The 23,932-nt window shown below is 40.5% G+C and overlaps 1 protein-coding gene across 3 annotated transcripts; it reads right to left on the bottom strand.

Annotated features, from left to right (window-relative positions):
• Positions 1-3,830: 3,830 nt before the first annotated feature.
• Positions 3,831-22,828, bottom strand: tie1 (tyrosine kinase with immunoglobulin-like and EGF-like domains 1). 3 transcript variants are annotated; one of them, XM_086116339.1, is made up of 25 exons: positions 22,521-22,828; positions 22,259-22,410; positions 20,558-20,854; positions 20,351-20,461; positions 20,098-20,253; positions 18,365-18,496; positions 17,208-17,348; positions 16,960-17,088; positions 15,677-15,822; positions 13,093-13,237; positions 12,855-13,013; positions 12,582-12,722; positions 11,637-11,939; positions 11,037-11,327; positions 10,166-10,359; positions 9,874-10,020; positions 9,733-9,796; positions 9,502-9,612; positions 7,848-8,038; positions 7,279-7,392; positions 6,960-7,030; positions 6,219-6,259; positions 5,995-6,091; positions 5,820-5,919; positions 3,831-5,656 (listed from the first exon to the last, which is right to left on the bottom strand). In XM_086116339.1, exons 3-25 carry the CDS (start codon positions 20,832-20,834, stop codon positions 5,585-5,587), a joined length of 3,333 nt encoding a protein of 1,110 aa, XP_085972465.1. In that variant the 5' UTR covers positions 20,835-20,854; positions 22,259-22,410; positions 22,521-22,828; the 3' UTR covers positions 3,831-5,584. The 3 variants fall into 3 exon arrangements, with proteins under 3 accessions (XP_085972465.1, XP_085972464.1, XP_085972467.1); XM_086116338.1 differs by lacking the exon at positions 22,259-22,410; XM_086116341.1 differs by lacking the exons at positions 11,637-11,939; positions 22,259-22,410.
• Positions 22,829-23,932: the final 1,104 nt, after the last annotated feature.

Genomic DNA, 23,932 nt, shown 5'->3' with positions numbered 1-23,932 from the left:
TAAATTTGACATAATATTAATTGGATTTCTTTATTTAAAAAGCAGTATTTTGCATTTTTTGGCACGTTTTTCAGACTTTAAGAGTACATTATTCCGTCGTATCGAACGGGATTTGCTTGATTTGGCGCTACTGCGGGCTTCCGTATCGTCTCCCCCTTCCTCCCTATGCTCTGCAACTTCAAGTAACTGTCCAAATAAAATGAATGCAGTTGTTAACATCGAACCTTAATTGTGTACCAACCTTCGGCGGGCCGGATTAAAAAGACCAATGGGCCGGATTTGGCCCGCGGGCCGTAGTTTGCCCACCTCTGTCTTACCCTCACAAGGGCCGCGGGGGGTGCTGGAGGCCCCAGGTTGAATTCCTTCTATAGGCACATGGCTATATGTTTACGGCTAAGCTCATTTATGATGTGCCCTCGAACGCACAGCTGCTTCACAGGCCTTGGAAAGCTGACCACTTTGTGTGCTTGCTGTGTTTACCTTTGTGACGGGTTAAACACGCAGGTCACATTTTGTGAATACATACAGTATGTATTATGTTAAAAAGCGGCACGATTTATACAAGAAAGGTGGTTCAAAAACTACTTTTGAAACTTGCCATTCGCTGCAATAGAATTTAAACGTGGGAAGCACGATATGCCTCACAGTTCTGAGGTTCTGGGTTCAAATCTCAACTCTGGCCTTGTGGTGTAGGGTTAACAGTTTCTCTCTGTGTGGGTTATCTGTGGATACTCCAGCTTACTAAATGCCGCAAAAGTGCACTTTAGGATAACCAGAGTTGAAATTGGCCAAAGATGTAAATGCATGCGTGTGTGTGGCTGTTTGTTTTTAAGTGTCCTGCAAATGACTGGTGTACTCTGCTTTTCACACAAAATCAGCTGTGATAAGCTCCAGTTTACCTGTAAAATAGTGATGGCAAAATGAAGCTTCAAGAAGCACTTTTACTTTTACTGTCCTCATCGAGATGGTGCTCTAGTGCAATGGAAATTTACCAAATTTGCACTGTCGCTTTAAACCCAACAAGAATGCCATCTCGAGAAGTCAAAAATATTCAAGTGCTTCATGAAGCTTCATTTATCCTTCACTAAGGTGTGATCCTAAGGAGGACAAGAACGATAGAAAATGAACAGACTGATGAATGAAACTGAATTACAGTTGACTTTTGCTATATCACAGCTCACTTTTTTTCATTGTAATCACATCAAATTTTATATCACTTCACACATCATTTGTTTTCTCTATATCAGGTTTTGTGGCAATCATTTCTCCAGATGGACTTTTTCTGCAGACTGTAAATCTAAATCAATCACATTTCATCTGCGTACACCCTGGTGGTGTAGATACTGTGCCTTGAAAAAGTACTCATATAACCTTTTCACGTTTTGTCACCTTACAACCACAAACTTTTTTTTTTTAATTGAGATTTTACAGAGTATGATCAGCCAACACAAAGTCACACGTAAAATTGTGAAGCAGAATGGAAATGATCTATAGTTTTGAAATTTGAGGCAAATAAACGTCTGAGAAATGTGGTGTGCATTTGTATTGAGCCGCTCTGCATCAACACAATGTAGCGCCACCTTTCCCTGCAATATTGACACTGAAATTTTTGCTCATTCTTGTTTGCAAAATGATCAGCCGGTTTGGATGGATAGCATCTGCGAACATCAAATTTCAAGCCTTGCCACAGATGCTCAATAGGATTTAGGATTGAATTGTGACTAAGGCCATTCCAACATATTAATATTATAAATCCAAACCATTTTATTAAGCATAACTGTCTTGATGCAGGGTGAATCTCATTTCTCATTCCCATTGTTAACAAACTGCTGAGGCTTTCACAGAAGAAGTGTAATGTATGAAGCATGTGGATATTGAGATAAGATTTAATTCTGAACTCTATTATCTAATTAGGTGACTTCACTTCGGAAAGAAATTGATTACACTGGATTGACTTTATCAGAACACAGACGGCTGAATACAAATGCAAAGCACACTTTTTCAGATTTATGTTTGCCTCACATTCTGAAAAACGTCTGTCATTTTCACTCCACTTCACAATTATGTGCCACTTTGTGTTGATCTATTACATAAAATCTCAACAAGATACACCCATGTTTGTGATTGTCACAAAATGCAAAAAAAACTTCCAAGGGTTTGTATATTTTTTCAAGGCACTGTACGTATGCACAACCATTTCTGGGGAACCACCTGGCAAAATGATGTTGTTTTCTGTCACTGCTCGTTGCGCAATGGAAATGTACTGCTTCTCTCAAATCAAATCAAATTATATTTGGACAGGGTCTTTGCGAACATCGTTCATATGTATTGAGGGGTTGTTTCTTACTTTCAGGGATTGTCTCACAGAGAAGACGCAAATGCCTTTTTGCTTCTTATGGTTGAGCAGTGGTCTTTGCGGAAGTCATCAGGAAGGCCATGTTTGACAGACACTTCCGACATTGTAGTTTGTTTATGGAGAAAGGAAACCCAATGACACATCAGCTTAAGGCAACCGCGGAGATAAGTGTTGGACCCTCAACAAAAGTTGCCATAATGCTTATGTTTAGTGAGTGGGGAAAATGTGGAAAATAAATCCACACAAGCTTAAAATGACTTGTGTTTGGTAATGATACATCGGGATGGAATGTCACTCTTCTAGTAGTCACACATGCAAAAACAAAGAGAAAAACAACAACTCAAAGAAAAGATGACATGACATTGGTGGCTTTCAGAACAGCAAATTTTTTAATATATTTTTTCAAAAATAACTAAAAAATCATTCTACATATTCTCTCTCTCTCTCTCTCTCTCTCTCTATATATATATATATATAAAATCAAGGAAAGAAAAGGTTAAAAGATTTATATCTTTTAAACTTTTAAAAAATATATCGTAATAGTGGTTTAAATATGTGCTTTTACATGCATTTTACACATTACATAACTCTCAAATTCATTGATATTGAGTCTTAAAAAAATGAAACATAATATTATTAAAGTGCCTCCTAACAAATACCTACAGTATTATAGTAAATACAGTTAGTTACATGCAAGATGTTTGCTGGAATGCAGCATTTTCAAAATGAAGGTTTTTACAAATAATAATACCTGTGACATGAAAGCAAGGGACTGACTGTTATGTTTTGCAACTAATTTTAATTATTGATGTTCCCTTTTTTTTTGTTAAAGTATTATATTTAATATGAAAAACCCTTTACTTTGTAGGATGAACTTTAAATCAGGAGAAAAACATTAACATACATTTGGAATATTTTACTAAACTGCGCCACAGTGTTTGACTGGTTAGTACATCCACCTCACAGTGCAGAGGTCAGGGGTGCGATTCCGCCGTCTTCCTGTGTGGAGTTTGCATGTTGGTTTTCTCTTTCCTGGTTTCCTCACAGATTGCAAAAAAATGCATAGTAGATTGATTGAATGCTCTAAATTGTCCCTAGAAGTGAGTGTGAGCATGAATCGTTGGTGTCTGTGTGCCCTCTGATTGGCTGGCAACCAGTTCAGGGTGTACCCTGCATACTGCCCGAAGGCAACTAGGATCGGCTCCAGTACACCAGTGAACTTCATGAGGATAAGAATTTTGGATAATGGATGGACGGATATTTCACAAAACCATGATTCCTTAACTGAGATACATGCTGAAGTCAAAGCAGTAGCCATGCTCTTCAGTATTTAAAAAAAGGGTGCATTAAAACTGGCATATTTATGGTTAAATAACAATATCACACTTCTATTTCAACAAAACGTTTTGTCCCGGTGAATAATGCAAAGAAAATAAACGACAATAGAAAAGCTGAAAAAAAGAAGTAAGAATAGTTGTAGTTTACATATCAAAAGTTTTATTCAGTGAGCGTAAATTAAAAACATACTGTACTGTACATTCTCACCCAAGGACATTCTCGCACGCATGGTTAAATGGCGGACATTACAAGATAAGGTAAAAGGTACACAGGATGTACAAGTTTAATTGAACATTTTCGGTCACAATTTGAGGAACAATCTGACACCGCAGGCAGAAATGTAGTAAATGATTCAATCATTCATTTATAAAAAGAAAAAAATACATTTGTATATACTGTACAGCTATGTCTCAATTGGTTACATAAAAATGGGATAATATGTTTCAGGAATGATTGTCCATTACAAGTGATGGGAAAATGAAATTTCAAGATGCTTCATGAAGCACTTTTTTTTTTTACACCTCGAGATGGCACTCTGTTCAACACGGGCCTGGAAGCACACTGACTTGTCATTTCTTAATCCCCTTTCTTTAAACTAACAGTGCCATCTAGATGAGTAAAACAAAGTTCATGAAGCATCATGAAGCTTCATTTTCCCCATCACTACCCATTGCCAACTCTGAAAGGGTCACACATCTGTGGTACTAAAATTAATTTATGGTTACTGCCACATAGACACAACTAGTTTCAATAGTCTCTTGGCCTTTGTCAAATCAGATTTTTTTAATCTCCATAACTGTGAGGTCATTTTTGTCAAACAAAGTAGAAAGTGTAACTACTCTATTATAAACCATTTGACCTATAGGTGGACTAACTGCTCAATGCAGAGACTCCTGAATGTCACCCTTGTATATAAAATGTACACACCATTAAGAAAAGGAAAACAAAGCCATACAATTGGCTTAGGTAAAAGCTATGTTGCATTGCACAAAGAAGAAAACAACAAAACCCACACACAAACCTACACACACATAAAAACAACTAAAAAACATATTTTTGATAGTATGGAGGGTCCCAAACAGTGACCTATACTGCAGTTTGTCAGTGAACAAAATACTTAAAACACACCGGAAAAGAAATGTTTAAAAAAAATACCCATGTTGTTGGAAGCCAAAACATTCAAACATTCATTAGTGCATTTGTGTGGACTAATTACATTCAGGCTATAGGAGGCTTTTAAAACAAAATACTATGTGTGTGTGTGTGTGTGTGTGTGTGTGTGTGTGTGTGTGTGTGTGTGTGTGTGGATTATCACCACCATGTGAACTACTGTACTGTAAACTGTATACACACACACACACACACGCACACACATACAGCTATACAGCTTACTGTACAGTAGTTCACATGGCGGTGATAATCCACTGACTATTAAAAAAGGCTCGTATTAAGTGCTGTTGTGTTTTTCAACAGTCTGAGAACTTCAATGATTATGCTTCACTCCATGTCCATTGTTTTGGGAGAACGGAGAGCAAATAATGTCCGGTATGAGTACCCCACAGACCCTGTGGTAGAACAGCAAGCCACATAACTCCATTAACCTTTGACCCCCGGTCAAAAGTGTAACATCTCCAACAGGAAGCCCGATGAGTTGGCTCTTCTGAGAGTGATTGTCTCCATCCGAGGCCATACTCCACATCTGCTAATGCCTCAGATACCTTCACACAGTGTCCTTTCACAGTCCTCCATCTATAACTGGGTGGTTTTGAAAGACCGTCTGATCCTTCTCTCTCTGCGGTGTGCCGCGGGAAGGTGGCAGTAACGTGGTGAAAATCTTTTGGGCTTCTTCTTGAAGTGATGTGGCATGCCAGGGCCTGGGGGGGCTGGTAGTCAGGCTTCCTCCGCAGTAGCGTCTATTCCAGCGTAAGTAAAATTCTCAAAAAGTGCCATGTTCACATAGGCCTGGAAAAAGGAAGGGTTTTATCAAAACGTGCTTATTATTGACAACTCAGTTGTAGCTCCTCTTTTGTTGGTTTAGTTTCCTAGCAATAATAACGGCCAGTATACTGTTGTAAAAGGTGTTGCAAATAAAATAACTACAAAGAAGAGCGGGCTTCGTCTTTACCTTCCTGGCCTCTTGCATTCGGTTGAGCTGCACCGAGACTTGAGAGAAAGGGGGTCTTTCATATGGCCGATCCCTCCAGCACTGTTTCATCAGCTCATACCTGGAGAGGGGCAGATCAAGTTGACTCATATGGTCTGGATAACAGACTGAAGAGAGGGAAAAAAACCCAACTTACACTTCATCGTCACAATTCTTGGGCTTCTCCATCCTGTAGCCTTGTGGCAGTTTTTCATAAAGCTCAGCACATGTCATACCACAGTACGGCGTACCACCTGACACACATGCATAATGTCTATCATCACGTTGCTTAGAAACCATAGAGAATATGACAGGCTGTCATTTAAAATGGACTATTATTTTGATTAGATTATGATGATTCAAATAAGACTGTTTACTTGCCAAGGCTTACAATTTCCCAAAGGAGAATCCCGAAAGACCACCTGAGAACAAAGATCATGGAACTCTTAAACAGTGCAGCTGTTTTGAGTTACAGATTCTCTGGCATGCAAAATGCAACACAAAAATGCACAACACTACCGAAAATTACTCCACTCCAAGTGTACCATTCTTCCTTACACAGTGCAAAATTTGATTGGATTAGCATTGTTGTCATATTTTACATTGTGTCTACAGTATCTTATTACACCTTCAAATTTGTTTGTTGTTTCTCTCTGTTTGTATATTCAAATACTACTGATGTTTACAAATAGCTGTGACTTGCCCTTCTCTGCTCGTTTCACTTGTTTGCTACAGTGCGTATAAATAGTTTCAAGTTGACGTCCCAACGTCTGCTAAGTTGTACCCAAGACTTCCGTGTTGCTCTTATCACACGCAACACACAGTACTATCATCCCTCCAGTGGCAGGGGGATGATTTGTTGTTGGGTTGTTGACAGCCGTTTTCTGTTGAAAGCTCATGAGAGGGTGAAAGAAGTTTTTTTTGGGGGGGGGGGGGGGTTCTGCCTCCATAAAGGAATTGTTTTTACTTTGACGTATCAGCCAAGGATTTTCATATCAATGAAGGCACCAAAGAAAATTTTAGTTACCCAGGTCGACACTGTTAGCTTACTATGTTGTGAAAACCATCTGTTTTCTTTAGTTTTTTTTTTTTTTCTTGTTGGAAGCTGTTCTTGTTACTCACACATCACTTTTGGTTGTATACACACTGTAGTTCAGAGACTCAATGGCCATCCAGCGAACAGGCAACCTACCCTGGGAGCAACAAAATATCATGATGATTAACGGGTGCTAAAATACTGTCTTCAAAAATGACAAAAATCCAATACAAATCAACTAATCTCTTTATACATTTTCTCCTAACTTTAAAGTTGATCTAGCTCCATTATCTCCACATGTGTTACAGGTACATGACTCCGCCCTGATGATAAAACTACCCATTGTCTCACTAATGAGAAAACTTGATCAATTGAAAAGCCAAATCTAATTCAGGCAATACTTACCATTGTCTTCTTCACATAAACCTCCTCACCACGGGACAGACCAAAATCTGCTATCTTTGCCACAAGGTTGTCGCCAACAAGAACATTTCTGGCGGCCAAATCTCTGTGAATGAACTGATTTTAAAGAAGCGGAGAAGAGGAAGGGAGAAGTTATTACAGGCAACACTACCATCAGAATATATTGATTATGAGCATACAATTAATCTGAACTTTTGTGTTTTTGAAGAGGCGTGCACTCAGTTCCAGTTCTCTAAGAACTGGACTCTAAGAACTTTGTAAAATAAAATCCCAGTGAGGAGCAGAATCTGCCTGCACTTCTACCAACTCCACCAAATCGAATGACACCACCAGTGCCACAATTTAGACCTGCTTTTAGCTTGCCTAATCTACTTCCTGTCACCAAATTGTTAGGTGCATGTAAAATAAAACACCTTCGGTCCACAGAAACGCCCAGCACAGCACAGCGTGGTCTGCCAAATCCCAAAACACAATAAACGACGAAGCTTCGCCAGTTTTTACTCCGAGCACACGTCTGGCTGTCGATGAAAATAGAGCCCTCAATATCTTACCTGTTTGTCACTGAGGTAATGCATCCCAGTCGCCACATCGACAGCAAACTGCAGTAACTGTTGGGAAGTGAGCGTAGAGGCTGTGCCATGCTCCTTGGCAAAGGCAGGGTTAGTCTCCAAGACACGACTCTTTCTCAAGAAGTCAAGAAGATTGCCATAGGGAGCATATTCTATGGCGATGTACAGGTAACCTGGAACAGGTCAAAACATTCTCTTCAGTAAAATAGCAGAGAGAGAGCCTGAACAAGCAAATGTATTCACCCACAATCGAAACAGATTATTGCTAAAATCTTTGAAAGACAGCCTTAACTGGTCGTACAATGTGTGACAGAAAAAGGCAAATGAGAGTTTTCATAAAAGCCTCCAAGAGCTTCGCCAGACTCTCTCAAGAGATGACGGCATCTAATAGAGCTCCTCAAGGTCATGAAGATGTTCAATAGACGTTCTCGTTGTTGGTGTATTTCAGGGCAAGCAGCAAGAGGGAGCACTTTTTTTTTTATGAGTGTGCACACATATCTTGGCTCTGATGTTTTTGTGTGATGTTTGCATGTTCTCCCTTTGCTAGTGGGGTTGTTCTCTGGGTACTCAAGCTTGCTCTCACATTGCAAAACCGTTCATGCGTGTTAGGTTAATTAAAGACTCCAACTTAAATCTGAATGATGCTGTGAATGCTAGTTTGCCTGTACGCACACTGCGATTGAATGGTGACGATTCCAGGCTACAGACATTTCCTCATCCAGTCAGCTGGGAGAGGCTTCTTGTGAATAATTTGCATTCAATCTTGCACGGTCCTTTATGTGAAAATAAAAACTCATTTCAATTTGAATAGACTCCTATTAAAGTTGGCAGCTGCGGTCAATTTTAGACTTCATTCTTAGGACATTTAAGATGACTTTTGACACAAGGTCTGAGCCAAGGTCTCGCCCTGTACCAATCGTACATTTAAACCAATGTCGTTTTTCTCCAAATCGAAGGATAATGAGTGAATGAACGCATCTTGATCAGAAAGCTCAAAAAGGCCAAAACACCATTCCCTAAGTTATTTTCGTCTGCTGTGTTCAACAGCAGGGGCCATACAGTATGTTTAAAGGCTAAAATGACAATTGCGAACATGTGAGATTGAATATTTACATTTGAGGGCTGATTTGGTTCTGCAATTTGCTTAAAAATGTAGACTAATCTGTGTTTTTGTAAACATCTGTAGTGTAATTTACATTTGTTCAAACATTGTCAGACTCAAAGCATACGATGTTATGTAAAAGTTGTAGCAATGAAACACTTACTGAACACTCACATCAGTCAGAACGATGTCAAGCAAACATGAGACAATAAGATAAACAGACGGACTATGTAATGAGCCAAGAACCCAGCAGTTGTTTTGAATGGCTCCATCGTGGTGGAATCCATGCGCGTATGAAGTTACAGCAGAAACACATTTGAATGATATTTAACTCAATTTAATAGCTTTCATCATTAAAAATACCTTCAGTGGTGAGAAATAGCAAAATGAATAAACAATTAATCACATTATGTTGTGATTAATTGTGATGAAACATTAAACACAGCTCTGTTTATTTTACGCTATGAAGTAAACATTGCCAGCATTGATTTTAGAGGCCATTACAAAAAAGCACATTGGGTGTAAGGCCCTAACCTCTGTTCTCACACGCTCCAATCAAGTTGATGATGTTGGGATGCTGGCCTAGTTTACACAACACTTCCAGTTCCCCTGCAAAGTCTCGGTGGTCATTTTCTGAGGCAAACTCTGCAGGGAGATGAAAAGCAGAAATAGTGTTGTTCAATAAATGCCACAAAAAAAAATAAGAGCTTCACATCAGCAGAAGGACTTCATCTGCATGTCAAATACAGTTTTGCATTCATTCACCTTTCAGCATTTTTATGGCGGCGCTCATCTTGTTGCCATCTTTCTTGATCATGGCTTTGATCACCTAATTGTGAAATGACTGTTAACTCATATATGTGGTCGCACAAGTAAATGATGACAATAAAATATCAATTGGCACACCTGTCCAAAGTTGCCCTCACCGATGACATCCTCAAATTTAATGTCTTCCCATTCCAGGATTGGATAAGTAAGGGGTTCCGGGATGGGCTTAGGCCTTCGGGTTAGGGTCAGAGTTCCAGAGTTGAACTGCAGAATTGTCTCCTCACCCTGTTGGTGGCAGCAGTGCTCATCTCAGCAATAATACAAACATATCAACGTGATGTGAAGGAAATCGGAATGTTAGACAAAAAATATCGGAACACCTTAACTTTATGACATTCATAACAAAACGTATGAATGATGAGTTCCTTACGGATCCAGACTGGTAGGTGAATGTGCGACGACGGTTGAGTAGAGTTTTGCGAATGAAGAAAAGCGCAAGCAGCGCCAGCAGGATGGTCACACACGTGACCGTCACTGAGCCCACCACTGCCACCAACAGCTGGTAGTTGTCCCCTGCAGGTTTCCGAACCATACCGTGGGTGGTCGGCGTTAAACTTTGCAGACCTTTTTTTTTTTTGGCACAGGGGAAGAGAACAGAGACAGAGAGAAAAAAAATAAGGAGCAGATGACTTTTAGACAGATGAGATAAATGGACCTTGTCGTATGATCCTGAGTGGATGTCTCTGGAACCTGTGTGGGTGGTCCTGTCTCATATTTGGATAACATAAAACTAGCCATAAATGCAGTCAAGATATTTATCGGAGGTTTTAGCTTGGCAGGTAAGCACGTTTTGCCCAAAAAAAAACACAAAAGTGCATTATGCTTTTGAGCCCCTGAGTAGATTTGTTAACTTCTTTTTGAAAGAGTCTGGCCTTTTGCTAACATACCTTCGAGAAACACTTTCAACGACATTCGCCTTCAAGCCTCACAATGTCGAATAGCAATTTTTGGTTGATATGTTGAGTTCGGCAAAACCCTTTTCGGACATTTCTCAGTGAAAATGCACGAGGCAGTCTTACTGAAATATAATTTGATCTCATCTGCATATTTGAATGCATAGCAGTATGCATCATAGAGGTATGAACAATACCAATGCATTTTTGTGGTATAGTTTGCAGTGGTGTAGAACGGCACTTTACCAGGTGCTTCAACAACCGTAATTATTCTTTTAGTTTGTTATCATCAATCGGATTATTTATACTCAGAAGAAGTGACTCTTGTATTGATTCTTAGCAACTTACCATCTCCTTGTGTAATGGCTTTAACGAACTTGCTCCACTCTCCTGGCACCTTGGAAAAAGCCCTCACTCTGAACTGGTAGAGCGTGCTGCTGTTGAGCGCCGTAATATCTTTCGTGGTCTTGTTGCCATCATCTGTGTCCACCCAAAGGTGTGGGCTCCCCTGGCTGACTGGCTGGTACTCAATGACATATTTCATGACGCCTCCGTTTACATCCTCGGGGGGCTGCCACCTCAATTGGATGGCTGACAAAGATAGGGACAGGGCCTGGACGTTCCGTGGGGATGATGGGCCTGTGACAAAAGAACACATGACACTTGGTAGGACCATTACCAGTAATGGAGTATTACACATGACCCACATGCAGTATACTGCTTCCATGCAAATCTCTCAGGGCCCAGTGCCACAAGGTTATAGTGGGTAGAGAGGTTCTGCAAACAACCAGCGAGCATCAGCCATGCTTCATGAATCTAAGGAACACTTCCCTCCCCATTTATTTCGTAGAAGCCTACTTTATTTTTGTAAATACATCATGCCACTCAAAAAACGAGGACTTGATTGCAGTTTTGCTCCTTTCCAACCTAATTTGAATTGCGAGTTACCCTGGCTGTTGATGCGGATGTGGTAGGGTTTGGAAGGAGGCCCCTGGCTGCCACAGTTGATGAGGCGCACCACCACTGTGTAGTCTTGTTGATACTCCATGTTGTGGAACTTTTTGGACAGGACATTTAACAGGGTGGTTTCCTCCAGGAGTTTCTCACTTTGGGGTGGCGGGCCGAAGAGCTGCACTAAAAAGCCACTGGCTGTGTCGACATTAATGCCACTGTTGCTGGGCAGTCGCCATCGCACAGTGACATTGCGACCTTCCACCAAGCTGATGTCAATCTCTGGTTGAACTGTGGGCTCTGCAGTGACAGAGAACACAGGATGAACTGCGGGGGGGGCGGCAACAGCCTTATCCATTACATCTACTTAACTTCCTTTCCTTCCTAAAATGTCCACTGAGGTACAGTGCATTCCACTGTATTCTGACCCACATCATTTTGTTATCACATTAGTGGCCCTATTCTCAAGGAGACACACAATTATCTCAAACTTAAGACCCCACAGAACACCAGAGTCAAAATATTGTCATGACACCCAAGGAAACTCCTGAAGAGCTCAGATGCAATTTGGTGGCAACGCTTCATACATGATTTATCACTTATCCTGTGCACTTAATGTCCCAAATGCACAGTGGCCTATACGAAAATGACAAACGTCTTGGGCAAGTTGTTACTAAGCAGACGCTACATTCCTTCATACATATTGCTGAGAATTGATCAAAGATTGATTTTCATCAGAGCAGACAAATCCATTTCAATTTAGGAATCAATGCTATTCTGGACTGTTTGCACAGCATCTCTGAAGCACGTTTGCATTGCAAACAGAAACACGTCTCAGTTTTTGACCTATTTCTGTTTATTGTTTTAGCCAGGCACAATACACTCATATTTGAAATTTCAAGTCAAATTCAACAATTGTGTGTCACAGTCTGTTTGTCTTACCAGGACAATCTGTCTCCATGATGGCCTCTGGCCCCGGAGCCCCTTCTCCTCCCGCACCGGGGCGAGTCAGCTGGACCTGCACACGGTAGCGTGTTGACGGCTCCAGGTTCATCAGGGTGATCGGCTCTTTGTCACTGTACACTGGAAAGAAATACAAAGTAATGACAGCATATTTCATGACTGGCTTGGTGAAGGACTACTGTACTCTGATGGTGACTGATAATTCTAATTAGTAGGTGGAGAAGTAGATCTCACGATGAATGATATATTTACCGATTATGGAGGACCAAGAATCTTCATTCCCAACAGGCTTGTAGAGGAGGGTGGTGGAGACAATGGGCCCGTCTCCTTTGTGGCAATCCATGGGCATCACAAGTAGCTGCTTACTCCTCTTTTCCAGCAGTATGGGAGCAGTGGTGGGCACTGGTGGTTCTGTACAAGAATGAGATAAAACCTGTGTCACTGTCTCCCCTTCTCCCGACATTAATGATTAAAACTTACTAAGACTGACCTTTAATTGTAAGATTGAATTTACGGGAGTCCTGCCCTCCGTTGGTTGACACCCTGCACTCCCATAATCCTCCCTGTTCAGCACTCAGACGTGGAATCTCAAACATGGCTATACTTTTATTCGAATCCATGACAGTGTGAGATGCCTGTCAGTGAAATATACAAATGGTAAAGACAAATAAATAATCACAGAAAATGCGGTGAAACTCATGCTGCGATAAAACAGCTCAGTTTGACGGTGGAACCTGAAAGATTGAAAACATACTGTTCCCGGATGCTGCTCTAATCTTCAATATTCTGTTTCTTTTTCATTCTCTTCTGTTAACTCCCCCCCTTTTTCGTCTCGTCCTTTTTTTTTTTTTTTTTTTTTTAAGAATTTGTGTGTGTGTGTGTGGCAAACAAAATGCCAATGCAAATCAAATTTGAATTGCGAATTCGGGTTCTGCAGCAGGACAATGATCAGAAAAACACCAGCAATTCCACCTCAGAATGGCTGAAAAAACTAACAAAATGAAGACTTTGGAGTGGCCTAGTCAAAGTCCTGATCTGAATCCTATTGAGATGCTGTGGCACGACCTTAAAAAGGCGGTTCATGCTCGAAAAACCTCCAATGTGGCTGAATTACAACAATTCTGCAAAGATGAGTGGGCCAAAATTCCCCCAAAGCGCTGTGAAACTCATTGCAAGTTGTCGCAAACGCTAGATTGCAGTTGTTGCTGCTTAAGGGTGGCCCAACCAGTTATTATTTGGTTTAGGGGGGCAAACACTTTTTCCACACAGGGCCATGTAGGTTTGGATTTTGTTTTCCCTTTAATAATAAACACTTTAATTGAAAAACTGCACTTTGTGTTTACTTGTGTTATCTTTGATTAATATTTAAATGTGTTTGATGATCTGAAACATTGAAGTGTGACCGACATTCAAAAAAATAAGAAATCAGGAAGGGGGCAAACTTTTTCACACTACTATAGACCTACTCGAGGATACAACTGCACTGACACGTGTACATAAGGGGTGTTCACACGGCAACATTTGCTCCAGTGCTGTGCCGGGGCAGCCCCAGTAGAGTGTTCACACGTGCAAAGTTACACCGGTGTAGCCCCTGAAAACAGCTTAAACTGGAGCAAATTTAACCCTGCTCAGGGAGGTGGTTTAAAAATTTGCTCCGGAGCAAATGCTCGTTTGCGGGGCAGCACCGATGTAAAATGGTTCGTGTGAACGCTACAGGGTTAAAAATTTGCTCCGGAGCAAATGCTGGTTTGCGGGAGGAGTAGCCTCGCTACGCATGAGAAGAGTTGATTACATACGGCTAGAATGCGTTGCTTCCGAGCTCTGTTGTACTTCCGTCAGCTTTCCTTTTGTAGGAGACTGGACTGTCTCGGAGTTGTTTGTGTAGTTTGTTCTTCTGTTGTGTGTTCACAACCCCCCCATAGAATTTATTTTGTGATTTCCTCTCTTGATTTTCTGTTTGGCGCATGATATGTTTGCTTTTCTGAGTGTCATTGAAGTCATCGTTGATTTACGTTTTCGGGGGCGGTCATTGAACGCCTCTCGAGCAGAAGGCACGGAGACCGAGAAGGAGAAGGCCGTGCTGTACAGTAGTTGCTTCAGTTGTGTATGTTTTAAAATGAAACAACACGACAACTCCTTGTTTTCTATCATTTTGCACCACTGCAGAAACTGTCGTGTGAACGCAAGTGGGGCTCCACCGGGGTTAACATGCTCAGCGGCTTTGTACGTGTGAATGCTCCACAAAATTTGCTCTGGTGTAAGATATATCGCAACAAAATACATTGGTGCAGCACCGGAGCAAATGTGTGCCATCTGAACACCCCTATACTGTACATACCGTATGCCTACAACATACGGTATGTACTTGCAGTACGTAAGCTCACACATTCTGGAACATTTATAGATCACTGTACTATCATATGTACAATCAATATTCTACTACACCACACTCAAGCAATCACATTCCAAGCATTTAAGCAATTTAGCATTTTAGAGATGACTGAAATCGTTTTTTGTACTTTACTTTTGAACCTGAGCAAGCGATACAACACCGCTTTTCAGGTCAGTTCCGAATCGATTCCACAAATTAGCACCTCTTACAGAAACACACTTTTGCTGAATGTTTGTTCTTGTTTTCAAATTTTTTTGTAGAGACTTGTACCCGTTAATTTCAAACAGCTTCTGAATAGTGTGGCAGAGCAGGTTGTTGTGTACTTTGTACATTAATTGTGCTATTTTCAACACAACCAGAACATAAAATGTCATCGTGTTTAATTTGATAATAGTGGATTTATTGGTTCAGTATATTTAAATCGATGACTAATTCTAATTGAGCTTTTCTGCAGTTTGAAAACAGTAGGTCGGGTCTGGAAATAATAATGAACAATATAATGACTTCTTCTTCAGCACATACAACTCTGATTCTCTTGAGATGACAATGCAATTTTATTCCCCTTTTGCTAAATAGTGGGAATGGTTGCACAGACTGTGTGACAGATTTTAGGGTGTTCAGAATGGGAACTATAAATTTCACACTGGCTTGGAATAATTGTCATAATTGTTGGTCTTCTTACCTTGAGCACAGTGCTGTCCAACTTTCGGAGCTCGATGCTGTTATGACTAGGCAGTGGATTGCCTGTAGCTGAACAATAGATTTTTGGGCTGGAATTGAGATTCCATTCCAAATTACTATCCAAGTCCAAAATCTCTGGAGCCCGGTCTGGTGGGAGAGATTGTGTCATTAAAAACAACAACAAAAAAAAAGGAAGAAATAATGATAACAAAAAAAAAATACATTGAAAAAACATAATGCATTTTTTATCATTGGCTTAATGGAGACAATGGGATCGTCAAGCATTTAATTTGACATTCAGTTGAGAATATAAAATGAAAAAAAAACATTTAATTATTTAAGGATTGATAGTATTAAAACAAACGGTTCATGTTTTCCACTTGATTTCACGCTTAATTATAATAACAGCTTGCCCTCCTTGTGGAGTGTTACAGGACATGCTGCTGCCAAATCCTGGGCTAGCCCCAAGTCCACATTAAAGAAAGAAAGAAAGAAATAAAATGGGTGGGATGTGTCAAGAAGGACATCATGTTTGAAAAAAAAAAATGCTCCTCAAAATCATGTGATGACTTGCTATGGGCACCCCTGATTGGACAAAATGGAAATTGCAACAATTTAATATTGACATAATAAAAAAATGGGCAGCTACCCATGTTTGAGTTTGATTTCATTTTGTTGGTTTATGTGACTCAGAAATCAATATCAAATTATTTTTCGCAAGTCTGACTTTTTGGTAGCTCCTTATCAATTTCTTGTCACATATCGGAGTTACATGGCATCCTATTTTTCATAGACAGGTGCACGTGCGCTCGGCGTAAAAACTGGTAAGTCCTTATTTTCTTGCCGGAGCAAATCAGGTTTACAGCAATTTGGCCGCATCTGGTCATTACAAATCCGTCAAAGCGGTCAAAAGCCTGTGCGCCCTTCTGGATCAACACCTTCCATATTTGGTTCCTATACTAATCTTTTGAGAGCAACACAATTTCAGTCAGTGATGTGACTGTTCCATGCATAATAAACATTACAAAAGCAGCTAATTCAACAGATGTGTTTTAACTTTTTATGTGGATTGTTTCTTAGTTTGGAAGTTTGCTTGTTAGAAACTTCTGCAACTTTTAGACTTGTGAAACGAGTAGGCGTTGGTAGGCATTAGCTAAATGCTTGCTCTCTTGAAAAAAAAAAATGGGCAGTATAATCATGCCAGAATATTTTCTATTTTGTAATATTAACTGTTCAGAACTTGCCAAATGTGAACGCCCCCATGAGGCCGACATAAAAAGTTACCCGATTTTTCACAGTTTTGTCCCCTCCATCCTGTGGGACACTGACACCCACTAAAGCGATTGCACATTCCTCCATTCTGACATCGACAGCTCAGCCTGCAGTCGGGTCCATACATGTCATTATGGCAGGCTGAAAAAAAAAAAACAGAAGCATGTACACATGAATACATCAAATACTGAAACACAAGCAGTACATTATTGAAGTATATTCACATTAAGGCTGACAAAGTTACTGCAGATCGTGCTTACCCTTCTCGCATCGGTTCCCATACCAGCCGCTACCACAAGAACAACCATAAGGGTCTGGTAGGCAGAACCGCAGCCCCTTGCAGTCCCGCTCTGAGCTGCACGACTCTTGGCAATTTCGGCCAAACATTCCTTCTCTGCAGGCTACAAAGCATCAGAGAAGCATCAATGTGTTTTTTTCCCCCCCCAACTACAAGGAGATGAATTTCAGTATATTTGGGGTGCATTTTGATCCCTGCAGTTTTCAGGCAGCATGTAGGCCCTGATTCACTAAAGGTTTTGGCCTTCAAAAAGGGTGCAAACTTGATTTTCTCATGCAAACAGATGTGGAAGCTCATCGACTATCCAGGTGAAACTTGAATTGCATCTGCCAAATGCCCAAAGTGTGGTTCATATTGCGTGTTCTCGGAGAGGAGTAAATGCAAATGGATTTATTCAGCATGCGCAATGTAATTTAGCAGTCTGAGACCAATTGTGATGACTGCTTTTGCATTTTAACCCTTTCATGCACCAGTAATGATAACCTGTAACCTGATAACATGCTAGGCTGTCCACTGTAGTAACCGCTGTCCCCGAAAGGGTTAAATACAGTGTCTGAAAGGCAGATGCAAATGGCACAGCTATGCATAACCGTGATGAAGAGGCACAATCAAAATGAGAGCCGAGCAGGAGAACAGATCGATGCTCAAATGAACATGTTTAAAATGCCAGAAACATATACAGATATTACACTAATATGTTGTCTATTCAGCAATGCAGTGTTGGAGTTTCTGAGTGAGCTAAGGGCTGACTTAGAGGCAGTTACAAGGAGCCATGCCATCATAACCTTTCAATAATTGCGCGCAAAGCTCTTCAAATTGTACCATGAGAGCCATCAAAACCACAAAATCCTCTTTGAAATAAAGGTCTTCATTACTTTTACACCTGCTACCAATAGCGTCCACAAAGAGTGAGTGAACACGCAATTCTGCATTCGCTAGTTGGAATGTTTGTGAATTTGTCCATAATGCTCAATGCATTGAGCCATTTCAATATGTCAACTTTTGAATGGGAATATAATAAGGATATTCTGAATAAATGGAAATGTAAGTATATTCCTCAAATCTCCTTCCATCACCCCATCTCTTATACTTTTTGCAACAAGGTTCAGGAGTACCAACCTGTCTCACAGCGAGTTCCCATGAATCCAGGAGGGCAGATACAGTCTCCATCCACATCATGACACACGCCACCATTGAGGCATTCCGGACAATCTTTGTCACAGTAGGGACCCCATTTCTTATTTGGACAAGCTACAAAAAGTTTAAATGTTTGTAATTAATTGTAACATTCACAAATTCATCCTACTCAATCCCAAATAAAATGTGATTTCCTTTTGGCCAGCTGTATTTGATTCTGGTCTAAAGTATATGAATTTGTGTCATGTATTTTGGCTACATTTCACGCATAGTCCATCCATCCATTTTCCGATCCGCTTATCCTCACAAGGGTCGCGGGGGGTTCTGGAGCCCATCCCAGCTGTCTTCGGGCAGTAGGCGAGGGACACCCTGAACCGGTTGCCAGCCAATCGCAGGGCACACAGGGACGAACGACCATCCGCGGTCACACTCACACCCAGGGACAATTTTGAGTGTTCAATCAGCCTGCCATGCATGTTTTTGGAATGTGGGAGGAAACCGACGTACCCGGAGAAAACCCACGCAGGCCCGGGGAGAACATGCAAACTCCACACAGGAAGGCCAGCGCTGGAATTGAAGCCGATATCTCTGCACTGTGAGGTTGACGCGCTAACCACTGGACCCCCGGGCCGCTTCACGCATACTCATAAATGAAATTATGACTTGCACGCAGAAATTGAAAAATAAGAAAACTGAAGCCAAACAGATGGCGGGTGGAGATGTCTGACTAATGTCTCTTAAGAATAATACACTATATTATGTGGACAAATCCTGCATTGAATTTACACCTCATTCAATGCGCACCAAATCAGCTTTTCTCTGTATTTTCCGAAGTCGTACTTTCCAAGTGTTATATCAACCCTTTTGTGCACCCTATAACCTGATGACATGATCAGCTGTCCACTGTAGTAATCGCCGCCCTGAAAGGGCTAACGGAGTTAAAGTGGGGCCATACACTGCAGCTTTGAAACGTTATCACAATACTGTATATACTGCGTGAGGCACAACATGCGGTATATTTTCACGATGTCATTTGATCTGCTGCAAGAGAGATGAGTTCTGAGTATTGCGAAGAGGAACAAATGCATATAATTAAAAATGTCTTGATTGTTACGTTTGTAGTCTACGGTGGTATCGAACTGCACGGCATGACAAAAACTATTTACTGTACATATTTTGCTACGTTAAGTTTCATGGTGGCATTGGGTAGAAAAAACAAAAACAAAAAAGATGAGCTCTCAACAAACTCCAGAGGCATGCGTGTGTCACTTCAGGCTTTTCATTAAAATGCACACATCCAGGATAAGATGGTGGATTCAAAACACTTAAAGCCACTGCATTGTCCTTTCACATTCACGTACTGTAGTCGTGGATCAAAAAATGTGATCGTGTCCGAGTGCACATTCCAGTTAACAGACAAGTTTCATAGTCTATGATTAATCGTACTATAATTTGTGCCTTTGTGCGCATTAGCTTAAGTACGCATGTCCTCAAATGGACAACGGGGACGATTTACAGTTGCCTAATTTACACTGAAGCTACATTTGACTGATTTATTGGGCATTTTAGCTGGTATTTTATGGCCTTGCCATTACATGTCGTTGCATGAGCATCTGTCTGCCATTAAAAAGTCTTGCTACATCTGGTGCTCGAGGTGTTAAAATTCATCATGAAGGGTGTGTTTCTGTTTCGGCTGACACACGATCGGAGCTAACCTCTGACAATGAGTCTCATCCAGGCCCCCTGAAGAGGACTGTCCCCCACATAGCTGGCACTGTAGATGCCTTGATTGGCCAAAGCTGCATTCTCCACTGTCAACACTGCGGTGCGGTTGACCATGTCGTTCCAGTGAGTCATGTAATAGTAATTTCCTACACAAAGTACATTGTTATTGACATAGACTTCAATGTATCCTGCAACAGGATGTTTTTTTTTTGTGGATGTATAAAAAAAAAAAAGCTGGCTTGCCGTTGTACTTCCATGTAACATCCCTCTTTTGGGAGCTCAGGAGTACCATGCTGAGGTGAACTGTTTCCCCTTTATTAGCAGTTATTGTCAGGTGAGTTGGGACAAAGTTTGCTGTGAACAACACAAACATTATTAATTATTATTTCCCCAAATTGAAACTGAAATTAAAAGGCAATCATGACAAGATCAGATAAAATGTAAGCGCACCTCTTCCGAAGTTGTTGATCATTGTGACTGTCTCAAGCGGCGGAACTTCCTGAGCTGATTCACAGTAAAATATACCCACATTATCCAAATCTCTGAACTCTCTGGCCACGACTTTCTTGTTCCTCGGTTTATGCAGTTTGAAGTTTGGCATCTTTGGAAATATGAGGATTTTGTTGTCTCGCTTGATGGCCAGTTCCACTTGGGCAGGGGTGCGCGCTCCATTAATACATGAGATGGAGAAGTGATTGACTTGAATGACCTCTGCTGTGGATATCATCGTCAAGTCAATTACAGCATCTGTAAGACATGAGTTTGTTGTTAAAGCAATCCACTCGTCCGCCAAAAGCAACATAGTTCGGATTTAGTTCAATCACTTTTCAAATTCTAGATCGAAATAATCCAGGTAAAGGCAACATAGTGACCGAGTGGTTAAAATGTCTGCCTCACAGTTCTGAAGTTGAGGGTTTGAACTTCTCCCCCATGTGAGGAATTTGCATGTTCTCTCTGTGCTTGTGTGCATTCTCACCTGGCACTCGTGACTTTCTCCCACATTCCAAAAACACGCGTGTTAGGCTATGGAATAAATGTGATCAGATGTGGAGTATGTTGGCTCATTCATGCACTGTATACTTTTTTTTTTTAACTTCAGCATGAGAATAAAGAAAGATATTGTGAAAAAAAACCCTCTGTCATCCTATTCATTATCGTCATTGTTTTCCACAAGCAGTTCATTTTTAAAGTGCGATGAAATTATCAAATGGATTTGTGTAGATTAAAATATCTGACAGATTAAAATATATGAGACACACAGACACATACCTAAATTGTGGCTGTTGACACCTGATTTTATTGTATTTATTTATTTTTACAGAATTTGCAAAGTGCCTATGTGTACCTACCTATCTACAAAGTACTTAACTTTCAGATGCAGGTGATTAAAAAGAGGTGAACTGATGTAATATTCCACTCTTTTCCCGCAAAATGTTCAAAGGGTGTACAGTATGTTGCTTCAACACATTTTAATCATGTGCAATCAATGTGTAGGTTTGACTTAAGTACAGGTAAAAAGGGTCCAAAGGATTTTTTTTCCTCTCAACAAGCCACAAAATAATGACCACTTTGTACAATATACCAATATCAATACACGAGCTGTATTAAACATCATGATTTGTAAAGAATTTTAAGGTTAGATTGATGCTGCCAGAAGTGTGTCAGTATGTTCATTATTGTCGTTGTACACTAAAAAAAAGTCCTTCATTTGTTCGTGTACAGTCCATCAGTTGCACATGATTAAAATGTTGTAAACTCATGTAATCATTCTTGAAAACAATAAAATGTCAGTTTACCATATTTCATGTATGTGCAACTGATGTACACGTTCGAATTAAGTACATTCAAAGTAATTTTCCTTTAATATAGTTTGCAGTGGTATACAAAGTGAAACACGATTGCACCATAGGCAGAATATTTTATGCAGTTCTAATGAAGTAGTGGATACTATTCTTATTGTGCAAGAGGGCATAATGTCGTGGCTGGTCAGTGAACGTGATACTCAACGAGTATATGCCTACTTGTATATTTGATTAATCATCGTGTAAAATGCCACAATAATACAGCATGGAAGTGTCTCTGGAAAACAAAACACGAACATTCTAATAGCAAACTACATGAAGGAATTTGTGAAGCATATTACTCACAAACCTTCTGAAATGACCACTATTGCAACAAGTCCTGAAGCAATATCAGTTTATCCAACATTCCTTGAGCCACAGATCCAGAGAACAATGCCAGGAAACGAGGAAGAGGGTTCACATTTTGCTTGATCTCGCGCGATTTAAACCAAACGAGTTGCTCTAAATTTTAGGGGAATAGATTCAAATTACCAATAAAACATGAACCACGCATCGATGGTTAAAACGTACAATTCAGAGTAGGATATGAGATCGTTCGTCGACATTCTGACCTGACAGATCCAAGATGCACAACAACCACAGGCAAACGATCTTCATACTGTTTGGATTCCTCGCTGACAACAGGTGGCTGTTTGTATATAGTCCACCCGGTGTGACCGTTAATCGACTCGGAGGAGTTGACAGTCGTGTTCGTCAAAAGCGGTGGCCATGCGTCGCGGCAAACGGTGCGCCTTTTTACGCATACCTCGGGTGAAATGCTCCAAACCAAATAATCTCTAGAAAAAAAAAAACGGTTAAAAATCTAACAGCACTCCAGTCGAGATTGAAAGCAAAGCGGAGATTCAACTGGCAGTGTGACTCCGTTGTTTTCACTGGGTGGGAAAGGAAGGAAGAGCGTCACAGACAGCGGACTGCCGCTGGCGCTCCACATCTCCTCATTCTGATTAATGGTTTATGAGTTTAAACTTTGTCTCGAAAGCGTTTGAACATTTGATGATGTGAACAATTTTGTCCAAAACTTGATCATGTTGATTTTTTTTAACAAGGTGATCAATTACAATGCACATTTTGATATCTGATTTTGAGATTAAAAACCAGATGAGAAAAGCGGTCAAAGATATAAATCACGATACTGTTTGCGTTGTTTAGCCGCACATGCATCAACATAATATAGTACCTGTATTTCTAAATCGTGTTACCCATACTTTAGTCTCGTGTACAATCAGTGAAGTATTACCCCGTGCTTGTTCATGGAAAGTTAAGGGTCTTGGAGGAGGTGGTGTTCTATTGCACAAGAGAACTGCCCTTAAACACAATTTCATTGTTTGAAAACATACTGTATTCTGTTTTTTCAATAGGCTGACATTGCATCTTATCACTGCTGCAGTTTCTTTCTTTGCACAGATACTGAAAACAAGCATAGGATATATTGCAGCTGGCATCATGTTTTGCCAAATGCAACATCTTTGTTCCTTCACTTCAATGAGTCTGTTCCAGTCCCTGCGGCTTTAGAGTCGACACTCCCCCTGCCCAAACTCTCAGGAAATAATGAACAATATGATTGTTGTGTCTACTGTTATTTTGTCTGTGATTATTCAAAAGGCTAACTTTGAAATACCAACTCACACACGCCTTTTCTCATTTAGTGGGTAATAAGTGTGAGACTGATTTGGTGTTTTCTTTACGTTTCCTTGCAGCTTCAGACAATCAACTTTGAGTTGACTCTCCTCCTTATTGTTTGAGATTTCCTGTTTTCAATTTCAGGAGTTCACTAAGGTTTGTTTCTTCAACCTCGATGCAATACTTAGGTGTATGATAGAGCCCACAAAAATGTGTAAAATAATTCACTTATTTGCAGAATGAAAAGGATTGGATTGCATTGGATTGTATTAGTTTGTGCAACTTGATCAATAAAGTGTTAAATCACTGGAAGGTACATACACACGCGTGCATGCACACATTT

The sequence above is a fragment of the Hippocampus guttulatus genome, chromosome 7 (assembly GCF_054856545.1).
Source record: "Hippocampus guttulatus isolate MCC_2025c chromosome 7, RoL_Hgut_1.0, whole genome shotgun sequence".
NCBI classification, from domain to species: Eukaryota; Metazoa; Chordata; class Actinopteri; order Syngnathiformes; family Syngnathidae; genus Hippocampus; species Hippocampus guttulatus.
Note: the sequence above shows the minus strand (reverse complement) of the source record. Positions and strands in the feature narration are given on the sequence as shown.

Bases quoted from the DNA above. Each gene is read 5' to 3' on its own strand.
- tie1 (XM_086116338.1), bottom strand. From the start codon at position 22,566: ATGAAGATCGTTTGCCTGTGGTTGTTGTGCATCTTGGATCTGTCAG. The intron at 17,349-18,364 runs GTTGGTACTCCT...GATGCTTTGTAG, and splicing joins GGGAACTCGCTGTGAGACAG to CCTGCAGAGAAGGAATGTTT. The intron at 13,014-13,092 runs GTCAGTCTTAGT...ATTCTTGTACAG, and splicing joins ATTCAATCTTACAATTAAAG to AACCACCAGTGCCCACCACT.